The 14,530-nt window shown below is 40.3% G+C and overlaps 1 protein-coding gene across 1 annotated transcript; it reads left to right on the top strand.

Annotated features, from left to right (window-relative positions):
• Positions 1-321: 321 nt before the first annotated feature.
• snw1 (SNW domain containing 1) lies at positions 322-10,460 on the top strand. The gene is made up of 14 exons (XM_022195153.2): positions 322-340; positions 853-1,006; positions 1,129-1,290; positions 1,653-1,748; positions 2,421-2,527; positions 2,784-2,888; positions 4,299-4,368; positions 4,480-4,545; positions 4,652-4,768; positions 4,852-4,993; positions 6,511-6,613; positions 7,411-7,528; positions 7,717-7,880; positions 9,650-10,460. The coding sequence occupies exons 1-14, from the start codon at positions 327-329 to the stop codon at positions 9,840-9,842; spliced, it is 1,611 nt and encodes a 536-aa protein (XP_022050845.2). The 5' UTR covers positions 322-326; the 3' UTR covers positions 9,843-10,460.
• Positions 10,461-14,530: the final 4,070 nt, after the last annotated feature.

A 14,530-nucleotide genomic window follows, 5' to 3' on the forward strand; every position in this document is an offset into this window, starting at 1 on the left:
GACTTCTGACTACTGGTCTTTTTTATTGTTGATTTCAACTTACAACGAGCTTGTCCTGAGCTTCTCTCTTGGTGTTAAAAGTCTGTTGCTTTTATTATGAAGGCTTTTATTTGTATTTATATATTACAGGATAGCATAAAACTGTTTATCTACTGTCTTTAGAATTTCTAACAACAATAATGAATAAAAAAAAATAAAAAGTGATAATGACAATTATCCTACTCTATATTATCCTACTCTATTCTACATTATTCTGTTTTGCTCTATTGTGTCACACGTCACCTGGTACCGCGCATGTGCAGTCCAGTGCTAAGGAAGAAAGGAAAATGTCTTTAACGAGGTGAGTCTTTAGACTAGGCCTTTTCTGTTTAAAATTCACAAATTTGTTGTCAGGTGTCCATTTCACATTATGTTGTACGTCGAATAGATATAGCGACTACTATTTCACACTGATTTTTTTGTTCGGTCCGCTGTCGTTTCCTTGTTTTGATCAAAGCTAACGGCATTAGCAGAGGCTAGCTAGTCAAAATGTCGCAAGCTAAACGTTAAACATGTAGCATTAGCTAGCCTAGCAGCACACAGTCACGGTCTCTTGACATGTGCATCTGTTGTGTTGTGCCAGTTGAGGTGGTTACATCCTTTACTTCGATTCTTTAACATTATTAAGAGGTATAGATTGACTGTTGATTGGCTCTTTGGCGTTCAAAATTAATCATATAATCCATCCACATACTGTTGTTAGCTCTGTTAGCATCAAAGCTACATGTTATAACTGCCGGCTAACGCTAGCCAGGGATTACAAGTTTAGGGGGACTGTCGGAAATGATTCAGTAAGTATTTTTGTGTGTCCAGCTTCTTACCGGCACCGACCCAGCTGTCGCAGGACCAGCTGGAGGCAGAGGAGAGGCTCCGGGCCCAGAAGTCCTACTCCACCGCCTTGGTCTCGTCCCGCAGAGAGCCTCCTCCGTACGGTCACAGAAAAGGCTGGGTGCCACGCACACTAGAGGTACAAGTTCTGACTTTAATCAAATAATTTGTCATTTTGTTTAGTAGTGGTTGGAGATACCTCTTCAGCAGGGAACAAACCTAAAGACTATCTTCTTGTCTTCAAACGTTGGGTGTCTGCAGGACTTTGGAGATGGAGGAGCTTTCCCAGAGATCCATGTGGCTCAGTTTCCTCTGGAGATGGGCAGGAAGAAGAAGACGTCCAACGCTCTGGCAGTGCAAGTGGATGCAGAGGGAAAGATCAAATATGATGCCATCGCCAGACAAGGACAGGGCAAAGATAAGGTACATAAACAAGTCTTTGTTTCATCAGTCAGATAGGTTCATCCCAACGCACACTTCATACTGATTTATTCAGCACTTGTTTATGACACTACCTGTAATGAAATCCAGCTTGTTTCATTTAAATAACAGTTTTAGTTTTATTATTTGCATGCAACTTTTTCCAGAAGCCTTTATTATATTTGATGAAGTGTTGTTACACCCCAAACATTGTTTTAATCACATTGTTAAATATATTTCAGATCCATACACAGTCTGTTTCCATGTTGTTGTTTTTTTTAATCATTTGTTGATGTGATTACAAAAAGATGCAACGTTTGATTAGTTAGTTGTTTCTAACCATTTCTTCCCCTTCATTATTCCAGGTGATATTCAGTAAGTACACAGACCTGCTTCCAAAGGAGGTTCTAAATGAAGACACACCAGAGCTACAGAGGCCTGATGAGGAGGCTGTGCGAGAGGTAAGACATGTTGTAATGTGCATCTGTATTAAAAGGCATACAAGAGTTAGGTTGCTGCTGTAGCACTGCACATTTTTCTAGGTATTCTGGAGCTAAGTTATGGGATTTTTCTAGGTATTCTGGCATTGTCTACGGCCCACAGTATCCTGTGTGAAGGTTCAATAAACCAGCAGAGAACCAGATAAAGTCTCACTCATTCATCACAGAGGGTCGCTACAATATGTTGACCTGTTTTTACAACTTGAGCAATGATCGGTAGTGTTTCGCCCTGTTCCCAGCGTTTTATTCTATCTAATTTCACTTACATGGAGATGGCTTTCCTGTTCCTCAAAGCACTGCCATCAGAAGAGTCTGGCTTGTGCTTAGGAGCCAAAATGAAGGGAGAAAAGTTAGCAAATGTAGCACAATCCAAGGTGGTATACAACCAGAGAATGTAAACAAAGCCGTCTTATAGCACCGCTGACGGGGTATTCATCCACTCTGCTCGTCAACTAGTTCCACAAAACCAGTTCTGACATAATGATGAAACGCCATACGTTAAACCGAGGACCCCCTGTAATCACAAGCAAAAACAGGATGGTTAGGACAAACATGCATTCAGATTTTCCTTTGCTTTGTTTTGTAGTGACCTGCTTGATTTTAAACTTGTTTGTTGTTGTGTGTCCTCTGTAGCTGACAGATAAAACCCGTGCTGCCCTGGACAAGCAGGTGTCTCAGAAGATCGCCGCTGCAATGCCCGTCAGAGCGGCAGACAAACAAGCCCCTGCACAGTACATCAGGTGTGTATGGAAGTTTAACCAAGTATCAACTGCACAGTACGCCAGTGACAATGGTGACACTGCAGTCCGATGCATTTGCATGGGGAGGTTCAGTTCAGTCACTCAGATGCTGCCATGCTGTCAATCAGAACGTAAATCTAAGAGAGGCTGCACAGGGAAAGCACAAAGTAACACTGCCTTTCACCTGCATTTGTGCATATGGTCGAGGGTGAAGATTTATGCCTGGTGACACGTTTCTTCTTTTTCTGTTTTCAAGATACACCCCGTCCCAGCAGGGAGTGGCTTTTAACTCAGGGGCCAAACAGAGAGTGATCCGCATGGTGGAAATGCAGAAAGACCCCATGGAGCCTCCACGTTTTAAGTAAGTAAACAGGAAACCATGTCTGATGACCAATTTATTGGATCACGCAAGGTATTTAATATAATCAGAAATATGCTAATTTTGTTTTTTTTTTAAAGCTGTTTTGACACTAATTCATGAAGTCAGTCCTGCATTAATTCGAAGTCGTGATGTTTTATTTTTCCGGTGTGAAGAGTGCTCATTTGTAGTTCTGTTTTGTTGATGATAAATCTGTCTGAATTAAACATTACGTATTGCCCCATTATGCATTTTTATGCTTTTATTAAGATGTCATTATGAACAAACGTGATTTGAAGCTTGACAATCTAAAGTTGTTCTCCATTTGTGATATCAAACCAGGTTGTTTTTTAAGGTATTATTTGTAAACATGTGAAGGAATTAACACGTTTTTATTTCCAATGTGTGAGCAGACTGTAATGTAACATGAAAAAGGAGCCATTCCCCACTTTCTCAGTTGTCTATAGAAGACAATGGTAGCTTATACTGAATTCTCAGAATTAAGTTTTTGGGAAAAATTCAAGGATGTCATGTTTAAAGTCAATTCTTGCATTCGGATGTGCACGCGTAGCCCAAAACTTTTGACTACGCACAACTGTGCTTGTTCCAGGTAACAAATGCTGACCAAAACAAATGCTTGTAATGTGGAGAGGTTGTGCAGCAAGAGTCTTAGTCATCCACGCTTAATAATTCATAAATATAAGGATTAGATTTGTGTATTTCTCTGCAGGCCTTTGGAGGGTTTATACAACCTTAAAATACATCTAAATAATAAAATATAGTTGCTACTTCATGGATTTTCGTCTATCACGGGGGGTCTGGAACGTAACCCCCACTATAGACACTTTCACACGGTGTTACAGCTTTATCTGTAAATAGCAGCCATATCTTGTGTCCAGCACAAAGTCACAGCCTTTCAGAAACATCCTTGAGAGCCCGCTGTGTTTTTCTGTGTTCAATAACCAACAACTCTCTGTAGCGGTCAGACACATGTTCTACAGTACATCTGTAGGATTATCGGTAGGACTTCAGATGTCCACTGTTCTCTTTTACAGTCGGCATCTCTCTGTGCACGGGACACCATGGATCTACCTATTTACTTGCTCTCAAGTGCTTTTCTTCAAAGCCTTTCTTCAGCTCCTCTATTGTGCTAACAGTGTGCAACCCTGCTAACGTTAGCTAAGAAACGGACTCTGCTGACGTTAACAAATCACCGTCTCTAGCACAACACAAACACAAGCTCTCCACATACCTCCAGAGTTTAATGCTGAGTGTAGTTCACTTCACTGCCATCAGTTTCATTATAAGAGTATTCTGAATATTCCACAAAGAACCTTTAAATACGTGTAATGGTCAGCTCTGTGTCTAAAGAAAAGGATTAAGAAATAAAATGTGAATTTCTTCTTGTTTCAGAATCAACAAAAAGATCCCCCGAGGACCTCCTTCTCCCCCAGCTCCTGTCATGCATTCTCCAAGCAGAAAGGTAGAGTGTTTGAAATGTTCTTCTTTTCAATCATTTGATGCTTTTTTTTTTTTTTAAATCAAAATGACTTTGGTTGCACTGTGTTTGATGGAGTTTCTCCCATTGTTGCAGATGACTGTGAAGGAGCAGCAGGAGTGGAAGATTCCTCCATGTATCTCCAACTGGAAGAACGCTAAGGTAACGTGACACCTCACTTAATTGGAACAGTTTATTAGGGTGTGAAACACACCTTTTGGTCTTCTTGTGCTCATCCCCTTCTTTCTGTGTGCTTGATTTTTCTCAGGGCTACACCATTCCTCTCGACAAACGTCTCGCTGCTGATGGCAGAGGTCTGCAAACTGTTCACATCAATGAGAACTTTGCCAAACTGGCTGAAGCCCTGTATATCGCTGACAGAAAGGTAACGTATGATTGTCGTCAGTGGATCAGAAATAATATGCTGCTTGAAATCTGATCATATTTATATGCTGGTTTTGTCTTTAGGCCAGAGAGGCGGTGGAGATGCGAGCCCAGGTGGAGAAGAAGATGGCTCAGAAGGAGAAGGAAAAGAAGGAGGAGAAGCTCAGGGAGCTGGCTCAAATGGCTCGAGACCGCAGGGCAGGGATCAAAACCCACGACGACAAAGGTGAGTCCAAAAGATTAGAGCGGAGAAGAAAATGGTTTACTTTAACACAGGGGTGTCAGACTCGTTTAGTTCAGGTTCCACATTCAGCCCAGTTTGATCTTAAGTGAGCCAGACCAGTTAAATTACAGAATATTAACCCATAAAGCTCCAAATTTTTTCTTTGTTTTCGTGCAAAAAAGCATATTCTTCAAATGTTCACATTTAATGAACAAAACCTTACGAACAACCTGAAGTTTCTTCAGAAGAAATCATTTTCAGCAATAATATGCCTCAGTTTATCATTTATACATTACAACTTACAGATTAGTGTGTCTACAAAGGCACAAAACATTTAGTTATGATCAAAACAAGAAGTCAGACAAGAAAAGATGACAAAATATTACAAAAATGAGACACAAAATGACAACAACGACAGCAAAACAACAAAAAATGGGACAAACGACACGAAACAAAACAGAAAAGGGACAAACTGGGCAAAAATGTTCCAAAGCGGCAAAAAAATGGACGACAAAACGAGACAAAAAATTACACAAGCGAGACAAAAAAAACACAAAACGTTACACAAAACAATGAACAAAGCGAAACAGAAAATGAGAAAAATAAGACCACAATTACAAGCATGTCACAAGGAAATGACAAAAACAGAGACAAAAAAAAAACAAGACAAAATATTACAAAAATGAGAGACAAAGTGACAAAACAATGAGCATTCTAGTATTTTACTTTATGATCAAAACAACTTGTCCAGAAATGATTTTAAATTTATAGTTTTACAAATTTACGATTGGCAGGTGATGTCTTCTCTTCACAAAATTGTCCCACAGGCCAGATCGGACCCTCTGTTGGACCGGTTTTGGTCCACGGGCCGCATGTTTGACACCCCTGTTTAACAGATTCTAAGTATTGCGGCGTATATGACAGGCCTGTGTGTATAGAGGGATGTGTATGGAGCAGACTCTATCTGTGTCGTTGCCGGTTCCAAATGTGGAACATGACTGGCATAAGTGATGACAACATTTTTCACTCTGCCAGTGTTGACAGGACCAGTAAGCTGTGAAATGATGTTTCCGCTTCCCCACTGATAATTTACATATATTTTTGAGGGAGGAAAATCGCCGTAGCATGTCTTGTTTTTGTACGTGTTTTTGAATGACCACTTAGATACAGGACATTGACTGAGAGTATAAAAAGCAAATTTGCATTTTTCTCAAATTTTCTGTAATGCGTTGTGGCATCCATCAGCTGTGGTTTTGCTGGTTTACTGCCCGCTGACAGTTTCTCCTGACTTCATCTTGTCTCCTCTGCTGCATATCAACGTTCACCTGCTTCACCTTCAACCCACCTCTGTCTCTCTCCCTCTCTAACCCCATTTTAATTTGCACCTCTGCACCGTTTCCCATCGCCTCCCGTCCTCGTGTGGTTTTCTAAAAATTAACTTCTCGTGTTTTTTGTTATTCTTTTGCACCCCGTCCTCCCTCTCACCACCCGTCCGTCTCCCGCTCCGTCTCACGCTGCAGGTGGCGAGGACAGCGAGGCCAGGGAGCGTGATGAGATCCGCCAGGGCAGAAGGAAAGAGAGACAGCACGACAAGAACATTTCCCGGGCTGCTCCTGATAAGAGGTGCTGGACACGCACTTTAACCACACCGCATGTGAACTCACCCACCCCTCCCCTCTGCGCACACACACACACACACACACAGATGCACCGCTCACTGCTGAATCATTCATGGGGCCAGCAGTAATACTGCACAAACACAGCAGGATCCAGCAGAGTGCTAAGGCAGTCCCTCGTCTGCACGGATCCTGCAGACTGTTTGTGCATGTGAGACGCGTGATTAGCGTGTATTTGTGTGCTAAGCTCCCCGTGTGCACCGTCAGGTTTGTCAGTTGATGGAATTGTGGTTCCCCGGAGAAGTGGAGGAAGTGAAATTCAGAGGAGAGCTCATTACAATCACAATTCCAGCTGTCAGAAAGCAGAGACCTTGTTATCTTAGAATTACCTTTCACTTAACTTTGAGGCGGCTGTTTGCTGAAGGACAATCAAGATGTTAAAGTCGCCGAGAACTCGGATGAAAAACTTTCACATTTAATACTGACATGCATTTCCACATAAATTAAAGCTTTAATGGCAAACTCAAGGCACTTTTTGGAAGTATTTTAGAAGCTACCGAATATTACGCCTGTCATCATATAAAACTTTATATATTACGTGGCACAACACTGAAGTCAGTCCAGTCTTCTTCAGATTTTTGATGCTACACTGCTTAAATTAGTGCTTAATTATAGAAATATTACAGTAAAAATGGAGCTACTTTCTGCTAGCGGTTGTTTCTCCTACATTTACATCTCAGCGCTGCGGTTGTCATTCGTTTTTGCTCGGAATTTTGAGCTTTTTCTTCTTTTTTTTTGTCACAGATCGAAACTGCAGAGAGATCAGGACAGAGACATCAGTGAGCTCATCGCTCTGGGCAAACCAAACCCTCGTTCCTCCAGCGAGGCTCAGTACGACCAGCGACTCTTCAACATGAGCAAGGTGAGAACATTTCAGGACTATCTGAACACAGAAGTTCTGAAAAAGGTTTAGCTTCACTGCCGGTGTTGACTTGAAATGGTTTTGGCTCCGGTGTTTTTTGTTTTGGTGCAGATTGAACCTGAAACATTTTCAATGAAATACCCAAATAGATGGATGAAAGACCCTATAATCTGCGCGTCTCTTTTCAGGGTATGGACAGTGGTTTTGCAGGCGGTGAAGACGAGACGTACAACGTTTACGACCAGCCGTTCCGTGGCGGCAGAGACATGGCCTCCAACATCTACAGGCCCAGCAAGAACATCGACAAAGACGCCTACACAGATGACTTTGAAACGCTCATGCGTGAAAACAGGTACTGTGGATTGATTTGTGTTTCATTTTTTTAATATCGTGTACCTTTATTTGACTCATTTGTTCAGCTGCATGACCTCACAGCCTTTTATCTGATCCTGACAAATTGAATATAGTGATTAGTGACTGAGCTCTGAATTGTTCACAACTATAATGGAGTACTTGGCTTCACAGCTGCTTTTTTCAAATAACTGGAAAGGCACTGAGGGCTTGAACAGGAGCCTCTATCTTTCAGTATGACAGAAAGTGATCTGGGCATATGGCTGGTAGTTTAGCTTAAATAGTAAACCTTACAGACAAATGGCACTGAAAACAAACCTGGCCTCAGACAGTAATAATTCTCTAAATCTCTGTGATGAGCCAAAGCACGAGACACCAGACAGTCACCACATTGTTTCCCTTTTTACTGATCCAACAAACCATTTGATCCATGACTTGAGAGCTTTGTGATCCGTTGCAGCCAGTGTTATTATGGGAGTCTTAAAAAAACACATTTGTGACAAGCACTAACAAATGAAACGCCTGAAGGTTTGACACATGAATAAAATCAGTTTCTTATTCATGTTTGGGTCAATTTATATATTTTGAAGTCCATGGGATATATTTTCCAAAACAGGAGTTGTTTTTACTTTTAATAAAAATGTATATTTTTATTAAAAGTGAAAACCACTCCTGTTTTTTATGTTCATTATGATCATGTCTTTACAAATTGCATCATTATTTATTATGGAAACAATCACTTATTAATAAAAAATGACCGGACATCACTAAAATGTCAACGAAATAACCGTCCAAATTTAACAACCACCACCTTCTAATTAGCTAAACAATAACAAAATGAGCTTAATTAGAAATAGTTTTGACTGTGTTCTTTTTATTAAGTGGAGATAATCATGACAGATATTTCTTTTTTTGCAATATATCAAATTTTATATGGAAAATAACAAATTGTAGGAAGTGTGTTAATTCCAGATCACATGACCTGCTCCACATGATGTCATTTCCTCCTGAAGAAAAGACTGAAAGACTCCAAGACTTTCTGACTTATTTAATATAAAGCAGTCAACATATTTACTACAATATCTTTATAAATAACTTTCAATTTCAGTTTTGCTTAATTGTATATATAATATTTAGAAGAATCTTTGTGTAAAAATGCCATGTGGTGTTTGGTTATAGACAGCCATGTTGATTTTAGGACTGAAAACAGCAAAAATGTCAACTATGTTACAAAAAGTTCCACTATTATATATTGACCCATATACTGGATATCACAGTCTTGTTTGCTCATGAGTGAGTGACCTGTTAATGACTTACTGTAACCCTCCATCTGTAACAGCAGAGCTAAACTTAAACCGTTTTAAAAGACAGCATCCTCTACAGTGTGATTTTAAAAAGTAATAATGAAGATTTTTGAGGTCATTCTAGCTTTATTTTGAGGCACAGGACGAGCCCGCACATCCAGTCCCAGCAGGAAGCCTTGTCCTTGGGCAGCAGTGCTACACTCTGCTAGCCGAGCATAGCCTGTCCCATATGTTTAGTCACCAGCTTGTCATTGTCCTCGAGGAATGTGTGGCTGGCCACAGGGTGCTGCACCAACGTGCAAAACACAAAGTTGAAAACACTTTGTGACTTGAGTGAATTTTCCTGAGACATAAAAACATAGTCCGCTTCTTGTAGAAAATGCTTCAACCTCGACTGCAGTTTAACAAATGAGTGATAGCAGGAATTGGCAGTGAATTCCATTTGTTTTTTCTTTTTGTCTGTCAGATTTGCTCCAGATAAGGAGTTCTCAGGCGCTGACCACACACAGAGAAGGGAAGGACCGGTCCAGTTTGAGGAGGATCCCTTCGGTCTGGACAAGTTCTTGGAGCAGGCCAAGCAGCACGGCGGCTCCAAGAGACCTTCCACCAGCAACCGCTCCAAGGACGACTACCACGACAAGAAACGCAGGAAGGAGTAGGAGTCTGAACAGATCAGGAAACGGTGAATTAAAAGACGAGGTGGAGGTTTCTTCACCTCCTCCGTGGTTGAGGAAAGAAAGTGCGAGATTGTTTGAATTCTCTTTTTTTCCTCCTATTTTCACAATTGTCATTGACTCTACTTTATGAAGCATTCAGTGTCAGGCTAAATATGACATGTTAATGTAACACGAGCAAAGCTGAAATGAGAATTGTGTGACATCTGCATCTGATATATTACTCTGTACAGCGCAGCCGATGTCCTATCAGATGTGGCTGCTAATATTTGGTGATATTTAGGCCCTGGAATTATGTAGACTTTAGTTACCGTGTTTTTTTTTAATTTTTTACATGTAACATTAAATATTTACAGACTAAACTCAACAGAACCCGAGCAAAATGTGTTCAGTATTTACCTTTTTCTCATCTGTGACCCACATCCCCCCGTTGTTTCTTCTTTTTTGTTAGCTATGTTTTATTTAAGGCCCTGGTGTATTTGTGAGCCCAGTCTGTGTTTGATAGCAGATATGTACAGCAGTATATCTAGAAGGTGTAAAGCAAAGCAGCTTTATAATTCTCCTACATTACTACCAATGGAATAAATTTCATATAGTGTGTAATTGGGGCTCCTCTGTGTTTCTGTATTTACTTATCTAGAAATGCAATCTTTGTCAAGCCGTCGTCGTCATTTTTTCTGTCTAATTCAGAATTGCTTAATCTAAACTTCTCCAACATATTGGGAAGTCCATTAGTTGTGTAATTGTTATAGTTTTTCTCGTAGTGGAGTTCCATTATTTTAATCATTTCCTGACTAATGCAGCCATTTGCATAGATGATTAAATGCCTGAAATGCATTCAGAGACGCCATCAATTACAAAGTGTGAGTAGTTACATTTTTTACCAGAAATGGGCTCGGCGATTTATGCGATGATCAGACCAAAACTGGTTCCATTAATTACAATTAATTATGATTTATGCGGCCTGACAGTTTTATTTTCCCGAGCTTCGGAAAATAATCACCGTGGCATTACACAGCCCAGCGGACTCAGAAATCTGTGCACCGTGCCATCTTTCACTCATGGCTGAATAGGGCTCAGACGGTTGTTCTACGCAGCAGATTTATGCTTTCTTCACGAGGCGCTGTTTGTAGTTATGGTTTCCTGTATTAGAGCAGTGTTCTGGACTTGCTTGCTATGTTTTATTGCGGCTCTTTGACCAGCATCTGAGAAATTATAGCCTTAAGTCGTGTCTGCACGGGAGTTGTGGTGTGAGCGTTGGGTTTTCACGGCAGCAGGATGCATTCAGACACAGTGCTGAGCGGAGGGTCCAGTCCTGTCACTTGCAGGTAAACACAAGAAAACGGATTCGAAGTATAGAAACATTTTTCAGTTGCATTCAAAAATGTATAGGACTAGTAATGTCTGCCTGTGTGGACTTATTTAACAGAGCTAATTGAATAAATTTTAAATTCCAATTTTAATATTTTAGAAAAATCTTTCTGGAAAAATGCCATGTGGTGTTTGGTCATTGGCGGCCATGTTGGTTTTTAGGCTGAAAGCAACAAAAATGTCAACTATGTAACAAAAAGTTCCACAATTCTATACTGACCCAGCTGATAACACTGCGTCCTTAATTTAATGTATTACAAGCAATATCTTCATACTAAAAGTCCTAGAATTCTACATGAGATTACTTTTATTAAAGCCTAATCTGAGCTGCTACTCTGTCAGAATGCATCAGTTGTGGAATATTTCGATGTGTAATTTTCATAATTTGACTTCTGTACATTATAACAATAGATTTGAAATGAACCAATAAATAAAACTGAAGTGCAGATTTTCAGCTTTAATTCAAAGGGTTGCAAATATCCCCAAAATATCCAGCAAAAAGTTTAGAAATTGCAAACATCTTTTACACAGTCCACTGTTTTCGGACAAACTAGCGTATTTTAATAGCTTTTTTGTTTTGTTTTTGCAGCTTCTTTGATCACATGTTGTCGTGGTTTCACAGCAACACTTGGAATCACCTCCAGACCTTTCAACTGCTTAACTGATGAAGAAACAATGAGCCACCACAACTGTCCAGCTTTTAAATGAAATGTTTATCTACTTGTGGTCCTTTTAAAAAGAGGGGAATAATTATTTAAGAGCTGCAATTGCTAAACCCTTTCTCCAATTTGGAATCAAAAACCTTCAAATTGAAGCTGGGAGTCTGCACTTTAGGTCCATCTTCATTATAGAAGTAACTAAAATAGCAAGAATTGTGTCAGTGGGCAAACCTTTATGGTCCTAACTCTGTTTTCTTATGATTTTTTTTTGTACATTTGCATGCACTGTGAGAACAGCGAGCTGTCCCACTGACAATACAAACTACTCTATAACTAATGAGTGTAAAAACATTTAATGACTACAGCAGAGTAAATGCCAGGCATGAATAATAGAAGTTTTTTGTTACGGATTACAATTTTAAATTCATTCTTCTCACTGTTGGTGTTCAGCGTCGACACAGCTCTCACCGCCCGTCGGGTCACTGTGAAGCAGCCGAATTTCTGTCTGCCAGCCGAGGAACCGACTAAAACACATTAATCCCTCACTCAGTTACAGTAAAGTGGCTCTGATGTGATTTAACGTTGACCTATACTCACGCAGAGAGGAGCTGACATGCTCAAAAGTCATCCAATTCTTTACTAGCGTGGAGGAGAGGCGGCGGTTTGTCCCAGTCTGCCCTCAGATCCAGAGGCTGAACAACACAAAGCCATGACTCAGTGGTCGGAGTGGGACTGTGATGCAATTTCAAACCGACTTTTTATCATGTTGGGACCCAGATCTTTTCCCATTCTCTGATTTGGCATCATTTTTTTAAGCACTATTCTGTCGTCTGCACAAAAACGCTCGACATAATGTTAGATGTTATCTACTTTACAACGACAACACGGAAGGATAACGTGCTCAAGCTGTGCGTGAGTAAATGTAGAGTGAAAGGATGGGTGGAAAGTCACTCTGCCAGCAGTGTGAGGTGATTTAAGGACAGCAGGGGTTCGTTGCGAGGCCTCGGTATGAGTGTCAGTGTGAAAAAATCAATGTGACACATACCAGCTTAGGGTATCTGAATCATGAGGAGAGTCACGATTATTTTTGGTGTCGCTGATGATCAAGCTCCTTTCAAAAAAAGAGGGAAAAATTGTTTTTAAAAAATGAAAAAGTCAACACAATCAGTTCAAGCTTTAAACGTGGCAGGTTTCCTACCTGAAAACAACACAAAAGCTGTGCTTCCTTCAGTCTGAATTTGTGCTCGGACCGGCGCTGAAACGCTGAAGACAGCTTGATAATGGGTCTCCACTCACCTCCTGTCTGCCTTTATGGATGTGCACAGAGGAAGATGAATGAGATTCTTTATTCATGAAGGTAAGAGGAAATTGGTTCTTTGGCATTGCCTTTGTGCGCTGCTCGATGTAAACCGTGAACATATTGTGTTGGGCCATAATGGAATCCTCAGGTCGCAGACAGAAGCCGTGATGGATCGCTCCTTATCTCTGCTCCACGAGGAAACAAACCCAGAAATAATAAACCATATTGAGTTGTTGCAGCACATCTTTCCACTGTTTGAACTTGAAGGAGGATGGCTGAGTTTATTTTGTGATGCCTTTTGTGATATTTCTCTCTCCTGCTTTCCCTTCAGCAGCAGCAAAGCAATAAGTTTGGTGATAAATGTCCCCACTGCTGCTGTTGACCTGTCGAAGACACTGGCCACAGAGAGATCTAATCTCCCCCATTCCTTGAGATTTGTTCTCCTCCTCCGGTATCAAAGACTGCAGCTGCAACAGAAGCAGCCTTTTCATTTAGTTGGAGAAACACATCCATGGAAAACAGTTTCTATTTCCTCCCTGCCGGTGACACAATTCTTTATCCACACAGAGAGATGAGTCATTTCCAATGTATGACAAAAATAAAACCCAGCTTCCAATAGGTTGAAATGCTGAAATAAAGTTGCACAGCTGGCCACACAGCTGGTGTTTTTCATTAACTGTCAAAGAGAAAGTATCGGCTGTGACATCGCAAGCAAAGACGGCAAAGTGCAAGTGATGTAAATATGATTTAAAGCTGCATTCATTCATATTTTTATGCATTTTCTCATGCTGCTTCCATGCATACAGATCAAATCAAATCATTTTTGTTTATGCAGCATGTTCTGAAATAACCAGAGTTGACCAAAGTGCTGTAAATGTTTTAAGACAGCCAACAGAGCAGAAAAAAGCAAGATAGAAAACAGGACAACAACTCTTGAAATCTAGCTCTTCAGCAAAAAAAAAAAAAATTTTAAAATACTAAAAATGGAGAAATCTAAAATACTAGAATATTAAGAGCAACCAAAGGCCTTTTAAAACATGTGCATCTTGATATTCTTCCTCTGAGTCAATGGCATAGGAATATTTCATTATTACAGGAAGGTTATTCTAAAGTTTTGAAGGTACAGTCTTGTGGTTTTATATAAAATTAAAACAACCTTGAAATCAATTCTGCATTTAACAAGTAGCTGGAGATGTAGTCCAGGGAAGCAAATACATGTAAAAACTTCCGTTTTTACTTGGTTAGGAGTCTTGCAGTAGTTTGGTCTTGCAGACAGTTGGTTATCTAACCTTAAGGAAATCAATGCAGTGGTTCCAGTGGTCGTGTCATTTAGACAGAGAATG

Source organism: Acanthochromis polyacanthus, chromosome 16 (genome assembly GCF_021347895.1).
Source record: "Acanthochromis polyacanthus isolate Apoly-LR-REF ecotype Palm Island chromosome 16, KAUST_Apoly_ChrSc, whole genome shotgun sequence".
NCBI lineage: Eukaryota > Metazoa > Chordata > Actinopteri > Pomacentridae > Acanthochromis > Acanthochromis polyacanthus.

Bases quoted from the DNA above. Each gene is read 5' to 3' on its own strand.
- snw1 (XM_022195153.2), top strand. The intron at 2,889-4,298 runs GTAAGTAAACAG...TTCTTGTTTCAG, and splicing joins ATGGAGCCTCCACGTTTTAA to AATCAACAAAAAGATCCCCC. The intron at 7,881-9,649 runs GTACTGTGGATT...TTTGTCTGTCAG, and splicing joins ACGCTCATGCGTGAAAACAG to ATTTGCTCCAGATAAGGAGT.